At 38.9% G+C, this 21,617-nt stretch overlaps 1 protein-coding gene across 2 annotated transcripts in view; it reads left to right on the top strand.

Moving 5' to 3' along the window:
* The window catches only part of LOC145417886 (cysteine desulfurase-like), a 126,842-nt gene extending 105,479 nt beyond the window's left edge, over window positions 1-21,363 (top strand). Inside the window, exon 9 of one of the 2 annotated variants that reach the window (XM_080286501.1) lies at window positions 20,377-21,363. In XM_080286501.1, coding sequence (XP_080142627.1) covers window positions 20,377-20,440 — 64 coding nt within the window. In that variant the 3' untranslated portion in view covers window positions 20,441-21,363. Of the gene's footprint in view, window positions 1-17,708; window positions 17,810-20,376 lie in introns of those variants that run through there. The other variant, XM_080286502.1, reaches the window with a different exon arrangement.
* Window positions 21,364-21,617: the final 254 nt, after the last annotated feature.

Below are 21,617 nucleotides of genomic sequence, written 5' to 3'. Positions count from 1 at the left end.
AGGCGACATGATTACAGTGTTCAAGGCCATGATGGGACTAGATAAAATTGATAAAAATGATCTGTTTGTATGGGATGGGAGAGTAACAAGAGGACATGGAATGAAACTGAAAAAGCCAAGTTGTTTGAAGGATATCAAGAAATATAGCTTTCCATATAGATGCATAGACTTGTGGAACAGACTGGACAAAGAGATCGTCCAGTCTAAAGACTTAAACGAGTTGAAAACAAAATTTGACAATGAGAAAAATAAACGGGACCGCACGAGCGTAGCTCATTTCTTGTATATCACAATTAGGTAAATACACGTGCACACACACACACACACACTCAGTGGGAGTCAGAGGTAGCAGACGTGTGACGTCGGCGCTCCGTACCGACCAGCATGGCCAGTGGCATTACCTAAAGTAGTATCTTTATATGAGTCAAGCTCTGTACCAGGTTAGACTAAATGATTTTTCATTATTAAAAGAAAAAAAAAAAAAAAGTTTAAACAAGACTTGTTCAAACAGAAAAGAGAACCAAGAGGCGAAAGAATGCACTCAGTCAGCTGAGGTTTGTTTAGACTACAACTGCCCCAGGGAATGTACAGTAATTACACTGTGCTTTTAGTATTGCAAAATGGACACATACTTTAGTAAAGCAAATTTGGAAAAGAAAAGGGATAAAGGTAGAAAGCAAAATGATGATTTCTACCAAGAACTGGTTGAAGTGGAGACTCACAATAGACTGGTTGAACGTGTACACAAACTAGAAATGGCTTTCAAAAATTAAATTGATAAAATAAAGAAGCAGATGCACTTGCAAAAGGAAGAAATAGAAAAACTAGGAAAGGAGGCCAACAAGAAAGACACAACCATCAGTGAACTAACAGTGGAACTGAGTACACTTAGGAAGAAAATGAGTGAAATGGCAAGTACAGTAGTCAGTCACAAGAGTGTTATGGAAGAGTTCAAAAATGATACAGAGACAGTTAGGCAAGTTAGCAGTCTGATAGACCAAAGCAGTGATATTGAGGAGAAAATAACACAGGTGAATGAAGCTGTGCAAAGCTACAAAAATGATGTGGAAACCATGTATGCTGAAATGGTGAAAGTAAAGAAAAACTTAGAAACAAGGTTGGAGGAAAAAAGCATTAAACAGGAAGTGTAAAGAATAATCCAAAACAGTCCAAAGTTAGTCAGAGATTCAGTAGATATAAAGAAATCTATAGTAATCACTGGTATAGAAGAGGAAGAAGTAAAAAACAAGATCACAAGAGACAAAAAGGAGATGGCAAATGTAATGAGCTTACTGAAAGAAGTATCAGAGGAAATCTGTAGTAAAGACATAGAGGAACACAAAAGGTTAGGGAAATACGAGAAAAGCAAGACAAGACCTCTAAAGGTGACTTTCCAGAGTGTAAACACTGTGGAGGAGATACTAAAAAATGCAAAGAATCTTATGGAAAAAGAGGAGTTCAAAAATGTATGGATAAAAAGATGCCTAACACAAGAGGAACTGGAATTACTGAAAGAGAAGAGGGAGGAAGCAAAAACAAAAAATGAGGGAAGATCAGAAGAGGAGAAGAACAAATTTTTTTACAAACTACTGTAATAGGATTGCAGGTACGAAAGTGGTACACAAACAGGATGGAATAAAAAGGAGGAAGGTAGTAAAACCATGTCATGACAATTATATAAACAAGATGATAAAGTTGATGTACTCAAATGTGGATGGAATGGTATCTAAATTACTAGAGATGAATGATTATGTCAGAGAAAATGAACCACAAATAATATGCCCAACTGAAACAAAATTAACACCAAGGATATCCAGTGACACACTAAACTTAGAGGAATACAATATATGGAGAAGAGACAGAAATTTAAAAAAGGGAGGAGGAATTATAATATTAACTAAGAAAAATCTAAAAGTCAATGAAATAAAACTAGATATACAGCATCACAAGTAGAACTGATTGCAATAGAGATCAACACATCTGAAGGGAAAGTAATTGTAGCCAATTTGTACATGCCACCCAGATCAAACACATGGGAAAGAGACGAATATGAGGACCTGGCAGAGAGTACAATTCTGAGTTTAAGATCATTACCACATAAAATGGAAGAGAAATTGGAAAGAATTATTCTAACTGGAGATTTTAATACATATATAAATTGGAATACTCTAGATATAATTAGCCAAGAAAGCTGTTGGGACCAAAAGCTCCTGGATCTCGTGCAAGAGTTTTTCCGAACGGAACATGTGAGGGAAACCACCAGAAAAAGAGGACTCGATGTACCTTCAGTGCTAGATCTAATATTTACTAGGCAAGAAAATGATGTTGACAGTTTAATATATCACCCTCCACTCGGCAAAAGCGATCATGCAGTACTAAATTACAACTTCAGGATAGCTTATGACATAGTTAACAGCAATGAAGGTTACAAAAAGAGCCTAAACTATAAAAAGGGAAATTATCATGACCTAAAGAAGTATTTCTTAGAAGTTGATTGGGAAAATAAGCTTAGAGGATAAGATTTAAATGCTGTATATAAAAAAATTCTGTGAATTTTATGAAATAGGAGTCCAGAAGTACATCCCACAGCACAAAGAAGCAGATAAGAAAATACAGAAATGGTTCAATACAGAATGTAAAAAATCAAAAGAAAGAAGAGATTTGTTGTGGAATAGATACAGAAGACACAGTAGTGAAAGGGCGTATAATAATTACAAACAGGCAAGAAACGATTATACAAGAATAAGGAGGGAAGCCCAAAAACAGTTTGAGGAGGATATAATAAATAAAAGTAGTGATCAACCAAAGCTGTTTTACAGCTACATCAGAAGCAAAACCAAAGTAAAAGATGTAATACAATCCATTACGGATGAGGGAATCACTTATACGCAAGACAAAGATATTTGTGAAGCACTAAATAAGAATTTCCAATTAGTTTTTGCAGAAGAAAAAAATTTTGAGAGGGACTATGTGGAACATGCATGTCCACACATACTACCAGATATACAAATAGCAGAAAAAGTAATACAGGAGGAGTTAAGTGAATTAGACAGAGGAAAAGCAAGTGGTCCTGATGAAATTTCATGTTGGGTACTACGAGAATGTGCAAAGGAGTTAAGTAAACCATTATTTTTAATTTTCAAGAAATCCTTGAGTCAAGGTAAACTACCTGATATTTGGAAGAAAGCAAATATTGTCCCCTTATTCAAGAAAGGAAATAAACAAAATCCACTCAGCTACCGACCAGTATCACTGACCAGTGTTGTAAGCAAGGTATTAGAAAAGCTTATAAGAAAAGCTTGGGTAAATCATCTAGAAGAACACAGTATGATAACAGAAAGACAGTTTGGTTTCAGAAAAGGAAAATCATGTGTTACTAATCTGTTGAGCTACTATGACAGAGTAACAAACACAATACAGGAAAGAGAAGGATGGGTGGACAGTATCTATTTAGATTTCAAGAAAGCTTTTGACACAGTACCACACCAAAGACTTTTATGGAAACTGTACCATCAAGGAGGAATTCGAGGCAAACTGTTTTGTTGGATGCAAGATTTTCTCATAAAAAGAGAAATGAGAACAGTACTAAGAGGAAACTACTCATCATGGAAAGAAGTGACTAGTGGGTTCATTGCTGGCACCAATCATGTTTTTAGTGTATATAAATGATATAAACAGTAACACTGGAAATGAGAGCTATCTGAATATGTTTGCAGATGATGCAAAAATACAAAGGAGAATTACTAACACAGACTCTTGCAAAGAGCTACAAGAAGAATTAAATAAACTTCATGAATGGAGTAATATATGGCAAATGGAATTCAATGTGGACAAGTGTCATGTAATCAAGTTTGGTAAAAGTGGAAAAAGACCTGATTGGGATTATAAGTTAGGAAATAAAACCCTATACACATCAGAAAGAGAGAAGGACCTAGGTGTGATTATCAATAACAGACTATCTCCGGCTGACCACATCAGCGAGTAGGTACGTAACATGTATACACTGATTGCAAATATGAGAATACCATTCACATACATAAATGAAGACATGCTAAGAAGGATAATAACATCATTCATTAGACCAACCCTGGAATATGCATCAGTAGTCTGGAGTCTTCATCTCAAAAAACACATAGACAAGATTGAAAAAGTTTAAAGGGCCGCTACAAGATGGATACCAAGCTTAAGGGACCTAAGCTACGAAGAAAGACTAAATAAACTGAATCTACCAACACTACAGGAGAGAAGGAAAAGAGGTGACATGATAATGCTATGTAAGTGCATATCAGGGAAGGAGAAAATAGACATAAATGATTACTTAACATATGGAGAAGCATCAGCAAGAGGACACTGCAAAAAACTGCATAAGAAGAGAGGTGATAAAGACGTAAGGAGATTCAGTTTCCCAAACAGAGCAATTGATCAATGGAATGCACTACCGAATGAAATAGTGTGTGCCAAAACAATTCACAAATTTAAGGATATGTACGATAAATATGGTTTAAGACACGGGACAGTACGAGCTTGACTCATTCCTGTAAAGATACAATTAGGTAAGAACAATTAGATAAGGTAAGAACACAGGAGCGGTCAGAGTGATCGGTCGTGTCTCAGCTGCCTCTCAACCACTGCTGCAAACCTTAAGTAGTTTTCAGGAGTTATGTTTGTCCTGTCTTCTTTAGTCTTATCTAAAGTGTAAAATATTGTAAATTAATATAGACCATCAAAAATGTAAAGAGAAATTGTCGGTGAGGGTACTTGAATGTTTATAGGAATTTCGGTAACAGCTGTTCATTACTATAACCAGTCTTAAACATGGCTGACAGTGTAAACATTGAGGGACCCAAATTTCCAGGTTTTGACAAGGAAACAGATGTAATGGATCTGGTTAAATTGATCATGAGGGTTAGTGAATTAGAAAAGAGAGTGGAGGATCTGGTATCAAGAAACATGCCTGAAAATACAGAAAACACTATACAGAGTCTGATACAGGCCAGTGAGACGGCGAACCTGGAGATCGAGAATTTGAAACGAGAAAATATCAAATTAAGGAGAAAACTAGAAGAGAGCAGTAACAAAACGGAAAAGGTGAGTAGTGTGTTAGAAGAGCAAAAGGCAGAGTGGACACATGTGGAAGTAGAACACAAAGAAGTGGTTAGCTTAAGGGAAATCATTCAGGAAGAAAGGCAAATGAACAACAAAAAAATGGAAGAAAATGTAATGAAAATATTGAAGAAAAAAGAGAAAGTAGTGAGAGAAACTGTAGAAAGGAGCAGATGTGTGGTAGTTTTTGGAAATAGGGAGGAGGAAGAAAAAGTTAGATCTGTGAGACTCGAGGGAGACATGAATCAAGTGAGAAAAATATTGGGTAAGATCGATCCCGAAAGAAACAAGTGGGAAAAAGAAATTGAGGAAGTAAGGAGATTAGGGCCGTATAAGAAAGGAGAAGTAAGACCAATGAGATTTAAGTTGTCATCAGAAAGTTTAGTAAATGATACACTTAAAGTGACCTGGAAACTAAGTAAGAGGCAGGGGTGGAAAATGTTATACCTGTAGTAAGAAAAGATTTGAATGAAGAAGAAAGAGAAGTTTTAAAATCTTTGAAGGAACGGGTGAAGGAAGAATATGACAGGAGGACAGAGGAAGAATGTAGAACTTTTTTTTGGAAAGTGATGGATATGAAAGTAAGGAAGTGGTATGTGAGGAACTAGAAGTGAGGGAAACAAGGGGTATGGATATGGCAGCAAATAAGAGATGAATGAGTAAAGATAAAACCAGTGCTGTAAATCTAAGTATCATGTATAGTAATGTGGATGGGTTAATATCCAAGAGAGGGGAAATTGGAGACCATATAAATGAAAAGAAACCTGAAATTGTTTGCTTAGTGGAGACTAAAATGCCCCGAAATGTTGATACTAAATTATTTGGATGGAGCAGTTATAATATTTGGAGGAAAGATAGAGAAAGCAAGTTTGGGGGAGTATAATGATTTGAACCCGCAATGACCTAAGAGCAAAAAATATAGAAATTGAAAATACCATGGCTGAACTTTTGGGAGTTGAAGGCAGTTTTGGAGAAAAAATTGATGTAATAGTATTTTATATGCCTCCCAAAACTAGGGCATGGACAAAAGAAGATTATGAACAGTTAATAAGAGAATCCATTATTAAACTAAAGATGATACTTGAACGAAGAAATAGAATAATAATAATGGGAGATTTTAATTGTAGAGAAGTGGACTGGGAAAGTATGGATGCTGGGAGCAACGAGGAATCATGGGGAAATAGATTGATGGAATTGGTGATGGAAAACATGTTAACCCAAGTAATTAAAGAAAATACAAGAATTAGAGGTGACGACGAACCATCAAATCTTGACTTGGTATTCACAGAGGACCCAAATGATGTGAGGAACATAACCTGCCAATGCCTCTTTGGAAAAAGTGATCAGCTGGTTATGGAGATGGAAGTGGTGGGAATAAGGGAAGGAGAAAGGGATGAAAAACACAGGAAGAATAGATGCAATTACGGGAAGTCAGACTTTCCTTCCCTGAGGAACTTTTTCCAAAATGTAGACTGGAGTCAAATGAATACGATCACAAATGTTGACGAGAAGCATGAGTTTTTGATAGAAGTGTATAATACAGGAGTTAGTAAATGTCCGAAAATTTTCCGCAGCTATGGAAAAGAAGAAAGAATGGTTTAACAACAGATGTAGAGTGGCATATGAGGCAAGAAAAAGAGCATGGAATAAAGTGAGAAGAAGGTATATTGAAAGGGCTTGGGAGGAGTACAAGCAGGTAAGAAATGAATATGTAAGTGTGCAGAGAGAAGAAGAAAGGAAATATGATAAAGATGTTGTAAATAAATATAAAAAGGAGCCGAAATTATTTTATAGGTTTATGAATGGTAAAACAAAAGGACAGTATAATACGATTGAGGGATGGAGATGAAACCTATGAAAGAGAAGAAGAATTGTGTGAAATAATGAACAACAAACTGCAGTCAGTCTATGTGCTGGAAGAGGAATTTAGGGAACCTGAAATAGAACCCAGGGTGACGGGAATGGCAGAAATTACAGTGGACGTGAATGAGGTCCTTCAGCTGATGAGGGATTTGGATGCAAGGAAAGCAGTGGGACCAGATGGTGTGTCTGGATGGATCCTGAAGGAATGTGTAGGCCAGTTAGTGTGGCCTGTTTATGTCATCATTAAGACTTTGCTGGAAAATGGACAGTTACCTAAAGATTGGAAAAGAGCAAGTATTGTGCCAGTCTTCAAGGGAGGAGATAGGGAAGATCCACTTAATTACAGACCTGTATCACTTACTAGTATTGTTTGTAAAATCTGTGAAAAAATTATTAGAAAAAGATGGATAAAGTATTTAGAAGAAAATGAAGTGATAACACCAAGACAATTTGGTTTTAGGGAAGGACGATCATGTGTTACTAACCTATTAAGTTTGTACAGTAGGGTAATAGATGTCATACAAGAGAGAGGGGGATGGGCAGATTGTGTCTATCTTGACCTAAAGAAAGCATTTGACAGGGTGCCCTATAGGACACTGCTGTGGAAGTTGAAGACTTTTGGAGGGGTGCATGGGAAACTATTAAAGTGGATGGATGATTATTTGATAGGAAGGCAGATGAGAACAGTTATAAGAGATAAGGTTTCACATTGGAGAAATGTGACTAGTAGAGTACCCCAGGGCTCTGTCTTAGCCCCAGTAATGTTTCTAATTTATGTAAGATTTACCAGAGGGTTTAAATAGTTACATGAGTATGTTCGCAGATGATGCAAAAATCATGAAACATATTAAAGGTACTGATAGTTGTAAAAAACTGCAAGAGGACTTGGACAAACTCCACAGCTGGAGCCAGACTTGGAAAATGGATTTTAATGCCAAGAAGTGTCATGTATTAGAAATGGGAATGAGTGAAAAAGACTGCACTGGACGTATAAAATGGGTAATGTGATAATTTGTAAGAGAGATGAGAAAGACTTGGGAGTGACTATTCAGGATGACTTGTCACCAGAAAAACATATAAACAAAATCATTGGAGGAACTTATGGATTACTGACTAATATCTATCTCTATCTATCTATTGCCAGACGCCTCAATCCCGTTTGGGGTGGCCACAAACAAATCGCCTCCAAGTCGCCCTGTCCCCCGCCATTTCACTGCCCTGCTCCCAACTCACACCCCCCTCTCTCATATACCTCTCCACCCCATCCCTCCATCTCATCCTCAGCCTCCCCCTCCCTCTTCCCCCCTCCACCTCACTCACATACACTCTCTTCGTCAGTCTTTCACCCTCCATCCTCTCCACATGGCCAAACCACCTCAGTGTGTTCCTCATAACGCTTCCTATCACATCCACATCCACACCACAACGCTCCTTTATATCCTCATTCGTCAGCCTGTCTCTCCGCGTGACTCCACAGGCTCCTCTTAAATAACTCATTTCCACTGCTCTCACTCTTGACTTGTGTCCTTCCAACAATGTCTAAGCTTCACTTCCGTACGTTAGAGTTGGTATCACAATACTGTCATATATGGATGAGGAAATACTGAGGGAGTTGATAGTGACCATGATTACACCAAGGCTAAAGTATGCAGCTGTGGTATGGTCACCTCATTTGAAGAAGCATATTGATAAACTAGAGAGGGTTCAACGGATGGCAACAAGGATGATACCATGTTTAAGGGAACTCACCTACGAGGAGAGACTGAAAAAACTGAAGTTACCAATGCTGCGTGAGAGAAGAGAAAGAGATGACTTGATCACGATATTTAGAAATGTAAGAGAATTGGAAAGGGTGGATAGAGAGGATTTTTTTGTGTTGGATGATGGAAGAACAAGAGGTCATGACTTCAAGTTGAGGAAAAGTAGATGTCTTAATAATCTTAAAAGGTTCAGTTTCCCGAACAGAAGCATAAGTATTTGGAATGACTTAGATGAGGAGGTGGTGCAGGCAAAGAACATTCATGTGTTTAAAACTAGATTGGGTAAATGTAGATATGGAGACAGGACAACATGAGCTTAGCTCAATTCCTGTATACTACAAATAGGTAAATACAAATAGGTAAACACACACACACACACACACACACACACACGAACGAGCAGCCGGAGAGAGCAGACGTCCTAGCCATCGCTCCTAACCTTGAGTAGTTTCAGGAATTTTGTCTGTCCTGTCTCCTAGGGTCTTTCTTTAAATTTAAAATAATGAAAGTTAGTAGACTACCAAAAATGTAAAGATTTGTTGGCTATAGTATACAAGAATGTTTGTGGTTTATTTGGTAACAGCTGTTTTGGTACTTTACCGGTACATTAAACATGGCTGAAAATGTAAACATTGAGGGAATGGAATTTCAAGGATTTGATGCTAATACCAATGTCATGGACCTGGTGAAAACATTAATTATGAGGATTAGTGAACTCGAAAAGAAAGTAGAGAATCTAGTGATAAAGGATGTGTCAGTAAATACGGAAACCACCATACAGAGTCTGATCCAGTCCAATGAAACAGCCAATGAAGAGATTAGGAATTTGAAGCGGGAAAATGTTGAACTGAGGAGGAAACTAGAAGAGAGTACTAATAAAACGGAGAAGGTGAGTAATGTATTAGAAGAACATAAGGCAAAGTGGGCACACGTAGAAGAAGAACAGAAATAAGTGGTCAGCTTAACACGTTCGCCGCGTTTGGCAACCCTGCACTCTCGCCCTCCCAGCGTCAACTTCACTTCGCTCCCCTGCCAGTGTCCGTCGGACTTTCGGAGGGAGAGGAGGTATGATTCACTCATAGAGGGTGGTGCATTGGTTAGAGCAGTAAAAGTCGTGGTACATATGTATACCGAATCGCCGACCACTAATATATTTTTCTCCCCTCGCGTATTGGTGCATCGATGTACCGAGGTTGCCTCGGTGCATCTGAGTACCAACACGCGACCTACTGATGATATCTTGTTGCTCTGCGAATTGGTGCATTGATGTACCATTTCATTACTTTAGAAAAATGTGTATTTTCTAATGTATATACCTGTTAGTACCTATAAAATATGTCTTATTATTTCAATAAGCTGCACATCTCTCTCTCTCTCTCTCTCTCTCTCTCCAAGGAGAGTATCAACCTTCTGTGTTGGGTGTGATGGACAACCCCACCTTTGTATTTCATGTTTCAATGAAAAGCATGCAGCTTCATACTAATAGGTTATATAATACAGGGCAAAAATTAGATATTTTGATATTCAGTTTTGCAAACTACGAGTCATATAGTGTAATAGTTAATTATTTTTGTATGTTTTATATAACCTTCATTTATCATAAGATTTAAAATTTTTAGATTTTTTTTTTAATTTAGCAGTATTTTCCTTTACAGTTACTTACTGTTACATTATGTAATTCATTTACTTTGTTTATAAATTGTTACCAGGCTTCTTGTGCATCTTGGAACTATGTTTTATTTTATGAAATATTATTTCAATTTTTTTAAAACGGAGTGTTGATTTTTTACTCTTTATACAAGAAATGCATTCATAAATGTTATATTTGATACCTGCCTTTCTATGATATTGATTATAATGCATTTGAGCTAACTGTATTGTGTGAAAACTGATTTTGTATAAAAAATGATGAACGAAAAACAAATAAATTTTTAGCTGATTATTAATCAATAACTTACCTATGTATAAGTATTTTTGTATTAAATAATACCATTGCAGCACATCTGTAGCTTTAATAAATGCAAATGGAAATAAATATTGATTATATACTCACGTTTTCAAAAGTTTTTGAAAAGGGACATTCGGGTCAAGGATGTACCAATACGCTGAGGGGGAAACTTCTGCTCGGTACATCGATGGCCCGATAAGCGGTCAACGTGTTAAGAGAGATTATCCAGGAAGAAAGGGAAATGAACAAGAAAGAAATGGAAGAAAATGTAGTGAAAATACTGAAGAAAAAAGAGAAAATAGTGAGAGAAACTGTAGAAAGGAACAGATGTGTGGTAGTATTTGGAAACAGGGAAGAGGAAGAAAAGGTTAGGTTCGTAAGACTCGAGAGAGACACGAACATGGTGAGAGGAATATTAGGCAAGATTGACCCCGAAGGAGACAAGTAGGTAAAAGAAATTGAGGAAGTAAGGAGGATAGGGCCTTATAAGAAAGGGGAAACAAGACCAATGAGAGTCAAATTTACATCAGAAAGTGTAATAAATGAGATACTTAAAGTGACCTGGAAATTAAGCAAAGAGGCGGGGATGGAAAATATTATAATAAGAAAAGATCTGAATGAAGAAGAAAGAGAAGTTTTAAAATCATTAAAGGAAGAAGTAAAGGAAAAAAATGATAAGAGGACAGAGGAAGAACGTAATACTTTTTTTTGGAGAGTATTGGATATGAAAGTAAGGAAGTGGTATTTAAGAAAATAGAAGTGAAGGAAACTAAGGGGGATGGCTGTGAAAGATCAGAAGTTGAGGAAGTGGTACGGACAGAGAGTAGGAGAGAAGAGGGTATTAATAATGTCAAAAATAATTTGAAGGTGATATATACTAATGTTGATGGTTTCATATCGACAAGGATCAAAATTAATGATTTCTTGAGAGAACATGAACCTGATGTCATGTGCTTTGTAGAGACCAAATTAAGAGAAGATATTGATGTTCATTTGGGAGATGGTAAATACAAATTATGGAGAAAAGACAGAAAAGAAAAAAAGGGAGGAGGGGTGATGATAGCAGTGAAGAACAACATAAATGTAGATACTGTGGAAATGGGAGAAGGCAGGGCTGAAGTGATATATATGAAATTAGAAACTGGAGAGAATGTTAAGAGAGATATGGCGGTAGTGTATGTTCCCCCAAAGACGAGAGCATGGAAGGATGACGATTACCATGAGATGTTGTCAGATATGGCTAGCTACTTGCAAAAAATAATTGAGCAAAGCAATAATATAATTTTGGTGGGTGACTTTAATTGTAAAGAGGTGAACTGGGAGGAATGGTACTCGGGAGGCGGCGAGGATTCGTGGGGCACTATGTTATTAAATATAATAATGAATAATGTGATGACGCAATGGGTCAAAGAAGAGACACGGTTTCGAGGTGAGGACACACCAGCAAGGTTGGATTTACTGTTCACCAAAGAACCCGATGTAATAGAATCATTAGAATATCTCTGTCCTTTGGGAAAAAGTGATCACGTGGTCATTGAGTTCCAGATGTTAATAGGAAACGTCGAGCCAAGAGACGAGCTTCATAGACAGGGAAGATACAACTTTGGCAAAGCAAATTTTACAGGATTGAGAAACTTTTTGAAAATGCGGATTGGAGAAAATTAAGAGAAACAAGAGAGATACAGAGGAAGTGGGATATCTTTCTAGACCTCTATAATTTGGGAGTGGAAAAATTTGTACCAAGAGTAAGAGGGAAAGAAAACAGGAAAAAGGAGTGGTTTAATAGAAGGTGTATGAGAGCAAAAAAAGAGAGAGATAAGGCGTAGAACAATTGGAGAAAGAGAGGTAACGACAGAACAAAGGAAGAATATAAAAGAACAAGAAATGAATACACAAGAATACGTAGAGAAGAAGAAAGGAATTTTGAAAAAGGTATAATTGACAAATGCAAGGATGAACCCAAACTGTTTTATAGATTTGTTAATGGCAAACTGAAACAAAAGGAAGGAATCACCAAGCTGAAAGTAGAAGGAGAGGTCTTTAAGGATGCGGCAATGCAAGCAGAAATAATGAACAAACGTTTCCAGTCAGTTTTCACTAAAGAAAAGGAGCTTGTGGAAGGGGAGGGAGTGATTAGAAATGTTCCGGTAATGAAAGATATAAAAGTGGAGGTACAGGAAGTGTATAAATTACTGGAAACTCAAGATGTAAGGAAAGCCCCAGGACCTGATGGAATTTCTAATTGGGTACTGAAGGAATGCAGAGAACAACTGGCGGATAAAATTCACAGCTTAATTGTATGCTCACTGGAAGAGGGGAAAGTGCCAAAAGAATGGAAGAGGGCAAATGTGGTACCAATTTACAAGGGAGGAAACAGGGAAGAACCCCTGAATTATAGACCAGTGTCTCTAACCAGCATGGTCGCAAAATTGTGTGAGAGAATCCTGAAAGACAGATGGATAAAATATCTGGAAGAGATGAATATTTTGGCTGAATGTCAGTTTGGATTCAGAAGTGGAAGGTCATGTGTTTCAAACTTGTTGAGCTTTTACTCAAGAGCGATTGATGTGGTACAGGAGAGAGATGGTTGGGTGGATTGTGTGTACTTAGACTTAGAGAAGGCCTTTGACAAGGTACCTCATAAGAGACTAATGTGGAAACTAGAATATATTGGAGGACTAAATGGGAAACTTCTGGAATGGATGAGAGACTTTTTGAGAGACAGACAAATGAGGACAGTAATAAAGGAAAAGATGTCTGGATGGAGGGAAGTAACAAGTGGAGTCCCTCAAGGCTCAGTGTTGGTGCCAGTAATGTTCCTGATTTACGTAAATGATATGGTAGATGGAGTGAACAGTTATGCAAGTCTGTTTGCTGATGATGTAAAGATCTTGAGGAAGATAGAGGCTGAGGAGGACTGTAAAATACTGCAGGAGGATTTGGATAGGATACACAATTGGAGCCGGACATGGGAAATGAAATTTAATGTAAAGAAATGTAAAATATTGGAAATGGGTAAAAGTACCAGGAGACCATCACTGAATTATTTTTTGGGTAATGAATTAATCACAAAAAGGAGAGAAGAGAAAGATTTGGGAGTGCTGGTCCAAGATAGCTTGTCACCAGAAATGCACATTAACAAGATAGTTGGAGAGACTTATAAGCTCTTGAGTAACATAAGAGTAGCATTTCATTATATGGATGAGGAAATGATGAAAAAATTGATAGTGGCCATGATCCGCCCCAGGTTAGAATATGCAGCGGTAGTGTGGTCCCCACACAAAAAGAAAGATATAAACAAGATTGAGAGAATACAAAGAACAGCAACCAAGATGGTCCCCAGTCTGACAGACCTGTCATACAGAGAGAGGCTGGAAAAACTGGATTTGCCTTCGATAGAGGAAAGGAGAAAGCGGGGAGACATGATTGCGGTGTTCAGGACCATGGTGGGAGTAGATAAAAGTGACAAAGAGGATCTGTTTGTATGGGATAAGAGAGCAACAAGAGGACATGGAATGAAATTGAAAAAGTCAAGCTGCTTGAAGGATATCAAGAAATATAGCTTTCCTTACAGAAGTATAGACTTATGGAATAGCCTGGACAAAGAGATCGTCCAGTCTAAAAACTTAAACGAGTTTAAAGTTAAATTTGACTTATTGAGAAACAGCGACGGAAACTCACGAGCATAGTACATTCCGTGTATATCACAATTGTTTATATTAGGTAAATACTTAAATATTTGGAACGACTTAGACAAAGAGGTGGTGCATGAGAAAAACATTCATGTGTGTAAAGGTAGACTTGATAAATGTGGATATGGAGACAGGACAACACGAGCATTGCTCAATTCCTGTATACTACAAATAGGTAAATACAAATAGGTAAATACACACACACACACATACACACACCTTGGTGTAACATACATCAGTGTCATTTAAACAACACATCACAAACAGTAAAGATAAATTAACACCAAGACTCAGTGCCTTGAGGTCACTTGCCCATACAACATTTGGACCCAACAAAGAAACCACCACCACAGTATACAAACAATATTTACATTCAGTGATGAATTATGCAAGCCCTGCTTGGGCTTCTAACATCACTAAAATATTCTACAACACTCTACAGACCATACAGAACAAGGCCCTAAAAATAATCACAGGCTGCACGGCCACAACACCCACAGACCACCTGCATCAAGAAACCAAAGTCCTCAAAATCAAGGATCATCTTGACATGAGAGGCACCTAGATTCTCACCACAGCCTACATAAACCCACACCATCCACAACACTACATGGCAGCACATCCACACACACATTAAGGAACATCAAAACAACACCCAGGGCACGATATCATACACAAATACTGTCATCTCTCCCCCCTCGCCTGCCTCAATCCAGCCTCCAGAAGCATATCCATGTTCAGATCACTCGCCACTCCATTCAGTCACTGAAAGACAACACACAGCTGCATGCACGGCCTACTGATATCCATCCTTCTGAATCCTGTCTCCCTCGCGAGGACAGGGTCCACCTGGCCAGGCTGAGATGGGGGCATCATCCAGCCCTCTTGAGTTATCAGAAGAGGCTGGATAACTCTGTTGCTGGTGCCTGTCCAGGATGCAGCACAGCACCCCTTACTACCAAGCACATTATGGAAGACTGCATTGCACACAATCACCTGCGCCAACAACACGACATACACTCCTTGAGAGCTCTGTGGGCAAGCCCAGTCTTGGCTGTGGACTTCCTTAGGGACTTGGGGCTGTTTGGCCAGACTGCCTAGGGAACACCTGCTACTGTTACTACTACTAAGGGGTCAATTATATCAACCTTCATTTCTGATATGTGACTGCAACCAGGGGATTAGATCAGGTTAAGAACATGTCCTGAGCTATGAATTGAGTAATACACGTGGTTTTAAAAATTATTCTGGTTGGTCATTTCAAGGAATTAGAAGAAAAAATTTCATCTGTGGGTTGGCATTCCAATACTGTATTTGATATCACCACAAACAAGCAGTCCTCCTGATGTGAGAGTAAATGTTTTAAGAAATTCACTGAATTCCTCCACAAAGCCATGATCCATGCCTGAATGTCCTGGCTGATGAACATTTGCAATTCTAATAGTTTACTGATGGAAATTATTCATGCTACTGTGAATAAAAAAAAAAAAAAAATGGTCAGGGTCAGATATTAAGAAACAGTACAGTATACAAGTGTAACAGCTCCTCTCGGATGGTCAGCAGCTGGTCTGGAATGTGATTTATACAAAATGCTGCAAACAGTTTTAATGCCAGGTTTGCAGCCAGGTTTCAGTCAGACACAGAATATCAAGCTCGTGCTTATTTAGAGTTTTGTTAATACAGTAAACTCACGATCATCCATTGTCACAATATTCGGCCCAGTGCAATATCCGGCACATTTATCGTTGCTCTATTAGAGCAGTATCTGGTGAAATTATGCAACTAATTCTGAAATGGGACATAACCAGTTGTCCAGTGCAATATCCAGTGTTGAGGCATCTCATCTGGCTCATAAACAGTAGCCAACTGGCGCTAGGGAAAATCCTGAAGCTCAGGATCCCATGAAAATGCCTGCTACAAGCCAGCCAGTCAAAATCCATCGTAGGCGTGGCACACCCGGTGCGCCAAGAATGTTGCCATGCTCTCATACTTGCCTATGGATGTCATAATGTGAAGATGTGCCTGTGTGCTCTGATCTTCTGACCACGTGGTCGCTGAACCCTGGTGCTATGACTAACTCTGTGGCGTCCCATCTCCAGTGTTTGAGGTACTGTACTATATATTGTGAAGTTAATGGCGTGTTAGTGCTCATGTGATAATGCTCTATTGTGTTTTTGAAAAGTACACTACAGCACTGTTTATGAGTGCAAACCCCCTAGTGCTGTTTCTGCCCTTGTGCCTCACTTGTGAACACAAAGTGCTCACTACTAGTTGTGTGTGATGACTGAGTTTGTGACCTTCATGGTGGTGCCGTGGCTGCTGCAGGTCTTGCTGGCCTTGTGATTTGTCCTGGTCGTTGTCTCCATGGTGCCTCCACCACCTGCTAAGAGGCATCGTATCATTTTCTCCTTGGAAAAAAAGATGGAGCAAGGCTGGACCATTGCAAGGCTAATGGAGCAATATGACATGCCCCGGACCACATTGCAGGGTTTGCGGAAGAACAAGCACTCCTTAAAGATGTTCTTCCAGGGTGAACATGATGAGACTGTGTGATGGAATGGATGCAAGATGATGGCCAAGCCACACTTTGGTGAACTTGACCAGGCCTGCCTGAAGTGGTTTTGACAACAGCGTGGCTGTGGCGTGATTGTGCATCCCATCGTTCTGAAGGCTGCAGAGTAGCTGGGGATCACGGATTTCATGACGTCTAAAGATTGGCTGACTCATTTCGAACTTCGACATGGGCTGTCCAGCAAGATGACCTATGGTGATACGTTGGATGCAGACACAGAAGAAATTGATGAGTTTCACTCCAAGCTCAAAAACCTGGATGATGAAGAAGGGTTATGTCTGAATCAAGTTATAATGCTGATGAAACTGGTCTTTTCTTCAGGTCAGTCTTGACTAATACTTTGGCTGATGAGAAGTAGTCATTACCTGGTTGTAAGTTGAGCAAACAGCATATATCTGTTTTGTGTTGTGTCAGTGCAGTAGGCTTCCATCATCTGAAATCTGTTGTAGTGAGGCATGCTAAACAGCCACATTGTCTCCGGGGATTAATGGATCATCTCCTAGTGTTTATTTCCTCTTGCTGAAGGCTTGGTTTACAGCCAAGATCTTCAAAGATTGTTTCTACAGTCATGCTGTGAAGGAGATTAGCCGTTATCAAACGGAGAGTTTTGGCCCTGCCAGCAACCAGGTGAAGGCTCTGCTGCTCCTTGACAATGTTCCTGCTCATCCTTCTGAGACAGAGTTGGTTGGTGATGGTGGTTGTATTATGGTCATGTTCTTGCCCATTAATTCGACAGCAGTCTTAACCCATGGGCCTGGGTATTATTTCAGCAGTGAAGCGGCTGTACCAGAAGAGGTTTATGGAAGACGTAAAGGTTTTGCTTGAGGACGAGGAGGAGGCAGCCCAAGATGTGGACAGTAGGGGGGAGAGGACCTTGGCCAACCTCAAGCGGTATCCCCTCAAGTCTGCCATCTACAACAGAACGCAGGCCTGGGGGGAACTCTGCACTCATGCTTGACCATGGGTGGAACAAGCTTCTCAAGAATGAAGAGGCCATTGCTGACTTTACCAGCTTTGAAGCTGTTACATACAGTAGTGTATGTATTGTTCTACATCAGCCATCGGAGTTCAGAGACAGTCCTCATTCCAAGATTTAATATGACTTATCCCCCTAGGAAAATGTGCTGCCACCACATTCAAATAAGTCATATGAAATCTTGGAATGGGGACTGTCTCTGAGCTTGGATGGCTGATATAGAATAATTTAATACATCATCATTAATTTTCCACCTAAAGAGAGACTGACAGAAACAAAACAAGTTCTTGGCTAAAACTGCAGTATAAATCGAACATTTCAGGAGGCAAGAATTAATTTAGCTCTGTAGCAGCCTCATTAAGAATGAAGAAGAGAAATATATAAGTGACAGGTTTTCAAAATTCGGGCTTCGTTTTTGGGGAAATAAAACAACGAGAGCATTGTATTCTCCTCTGTTATATTTTTGTTATGAAGCTTTTTCAATACTTAAGTAGTGTATGATGGTACAGTATTTTGCCACACAGGTTCTCACATCAACAGAGGAAAATCATGGTAATTCAACACGTACTCGGGATGGACTGGCTGTTAACTCTTATGTTACCATTCAACGCAGGCCACATCCTACCGCGAGCGAGTACTTGGGAGGCGGGCCTCAGCGCCCAAGGCCATACACTGAGAGACTTTCCCTGTCACCGTGTTATTCCAGCACAGTCGATAGTTCATAAAAGTTTATTCTCACACCCTTATTTATGCTTCGATAATCATAATTTTTTTTTCACTGTAATCCTGAATAAATGTACTTTCTTATGGTATTGTAAAAAAGATCAGCTGAATGTAAATAATGCCTTAATTAATTTTTTTTACTGTACTTCAGTTTTTTCTCACAGAAATATAATTTTTATGGTAAATGTTACTTTGAAAAAGCTATAGGGAATTGATTTGGCTACATTTTGGTGTATGAAGAATTACTGTAGGTCAATTAGGGCCGATTTTATAGAATGCGAAAGGAAATTATTTAACGCTCGAACAAGGCTCGTAACACAGTGACTGGGGCAGTGGGGCGATGCTGGGTGCGGATTGGGTTGAGTGCAGTGGAAGGATACATGGGGATGCAAGTAGTGCTTTGTCCTCGCCCAGAACTGGATGCAAAATCATTCTGCAGTATAACCAAAACAACATGGGCCATTTCGATTGACTCAACCATCGTCAAATGGTAACGAGCAGGTGAAATGTGCACAGATGCAGCCAGCATCAAATGGTAACAAGTGGATGACATTTGCACCACACCCATTAACATGAAAGGGTTAATGGTGGTGTCCTTTAGCAGTAGGCAGCGTCACTAGTCCTCCATTACTTAAAAATTGGTCTACTCATAATTAAAAATGTACTTTTATCTGCTCAAGCCAAGAACTAGCTGTAATAAAAATAAAACACTGGAATTTGTATAGCATTGGATATAAAACTTAAAATCAGTCCTGTTATGACTAAAGTAAAATGGGAATTAACTTTATATTTTTCACAGTACTGTATGTTTTTCACACAAATATGCACAGGTTATACATTTTAAGCTCACAGATCTTGTTATTATACTGAATTATAATTGTGTTCTCACCATTCCAGTGATGTTACCTCATTTCCTTCCTCTCCTCCATCCCCCCTGCAGTTAGTGCCTTTGGTATTAATGATGATGGTGATAGTAATGGTGAAGATTGTGATATGAGATGATGATGAAGGCACTGATGCTCCATATCTACCCTTGGGGATAATATTTTATCTAGAGAGAGAGAGAGAGAGAGAGAGATGTTTGGTTTGTTGGTTTGTCATGAGGAAGTGAGAGTATGGGATGCTTGGCAGCTGCAGTGGAAACTCATGGAGTGAGTTCTCACCCAGTTTAAGTCTTGGGTGAAATACAGTGAGACCTCACTATAACGGACTGATTGGGGCCCAAACCATTCCGAAAAATGCGAAATTCCAATAAAAGCAACATCCGGACTTCCCCTGCTAACCTGGACTTTTTCCGATATATCAGACATTAGTCTGGATCGCATGAACGGTTTTTAAACTGTTTTGACTACCTTTGTGGTACTGTACTCTGTTATAACTTCACTACATTAATCAAATGGTATAATATATTTATAATAATACTTTACTGTACACTGATAAACATGTCTTTTATTTACCTTATTGTGGTGAACATAGCTGAAGTGGTCAGGCAGTCCGGACTGCTTCTGACTTTATCGGACTTTTTCCGATATAAAGGAATTTAGTCCGGTAGTTCCTCAAGTCTGATAAAAGTGAATTCCAGTCTATTGAAGCCTGTCATTTTGAAGTTTTACTGTAAATGAAGTCAACACAGTGAACAAACAATTTCTCACAGGAAGAGTATTTTGTTCAGTATTTAGTTGTGTTGTTGATTCTGTTTATTATGAAACCTAACTACAGTATTTGTTTTCTCTCTGCAGCCCGTTGTGGGAGATGGTGCAAGAAGGAATAGATCTGAAGAGCATCCAGTGGTCCCAACATTAATGTGTAAATTGGAGGTTGTGAAAAATGATGCTTTTGTTGTGTCCTTTTTTGTCCTATCTAAATTAAAAAATAGAGTGCAGTTGTTCATATAGCTACTGAAGGTCTTTGGGAATAAATTCTTGTGTTGTAAGAGTCTTCCCAAAGCTGGAGAGGGATGCCTTCATGTGGTGGCAGCATTAACCCGGCAGTTCCATGGCCCAATTTTGCAAACGTCTGCTAACTCCTGTTCCCTGAAAGGGGGAGGATGGACTGTAGAAGGGCAACTTTAGCCCATAGTTTATTGATTTCTTGTTCAGATGAGCCTGGAGTAGCAACAGTGGCTACATTTTTCTCATTAATTGAATTTCCGGCTCTGTTTATTGTTACAGTAATTGTTCTGGCAGATTTCTTTGTTGTTATTATTTTATTCCTGTACAACTGCATCAGTATTTTACCCCTTCAGTGGATAAGGCAAACCAACAAATTCATTAACAAATTCCAGATGATGGAGATCTCCCCGAGCAAAATGGTTAAGTACACATTTTTTCTTTTCATATCAGTCTGGTGTTTTATGATTATAGAAGCTAGCAGTGTATATTCAGAACTTAATCAAATTATATTGAAAGCTAAAACATCAGTCTAGACAGCTGTATATAAGGGGTGATTGATAAGTTCATGGCCAGAGATACAAAGATTTAATTTTAGACAACTTAACACAGTAATTTTTCAACATAGTCCCCTTACACATTCACACACTTAGTCCAGCAGTCATGGAGCGTACGGATCCCTTCTGTGTAGAAGTTAGCTTCATGGGCCTCCAAGACATGATGTACAGCATCAATAATGTCATTTTGAGTGGCAAAATGGCTACCACTGAGCTCCTCTTACATCTTGGGGAACAGGTAGAAGTCTGAAGGTGCCAAATCAGGTGAATAGGGTGGATGTTTGACAGGTTGGAATCCTCATTCATGGATGGCAGCAATGACCACCACGGACTTGTGAGCTGAAGTGTTGTCTTGATGGAAGGGCACCCCCCCCCCTCTCTCTCTCTCTCTCTTTAAATGCAAGAAAGAAGGAACCAGAGGCCAGGAGTCCACAAACCGTTCCTTCCAAGAAAAAAAAAAAAAAACTACAAAAGAGAGCCTAATTCAAGATGCAGTCATTTTGAGATGCCTGGACACACTGTGTTTGAAAGACT

Source organism: Coenobita brevimanus, chromosome 111 (assembly GCF_032717465.1).
Source record: "Coenobita brevimanus isolate Jiangsu-jjx chromosome 111, ASM3271746v2, whole genome shotgun sequence".
NCBI lineage: Eukaryota > Metazoa > Arthropoda > Malacostraca > Decapoda > Coenobitidae > Coenobita > Coenobita brevimanus.
Note: the sequence above shows the minus strand (reverse complement) of the source record. Positions and strands in the feature narration are given on the sequence as shown.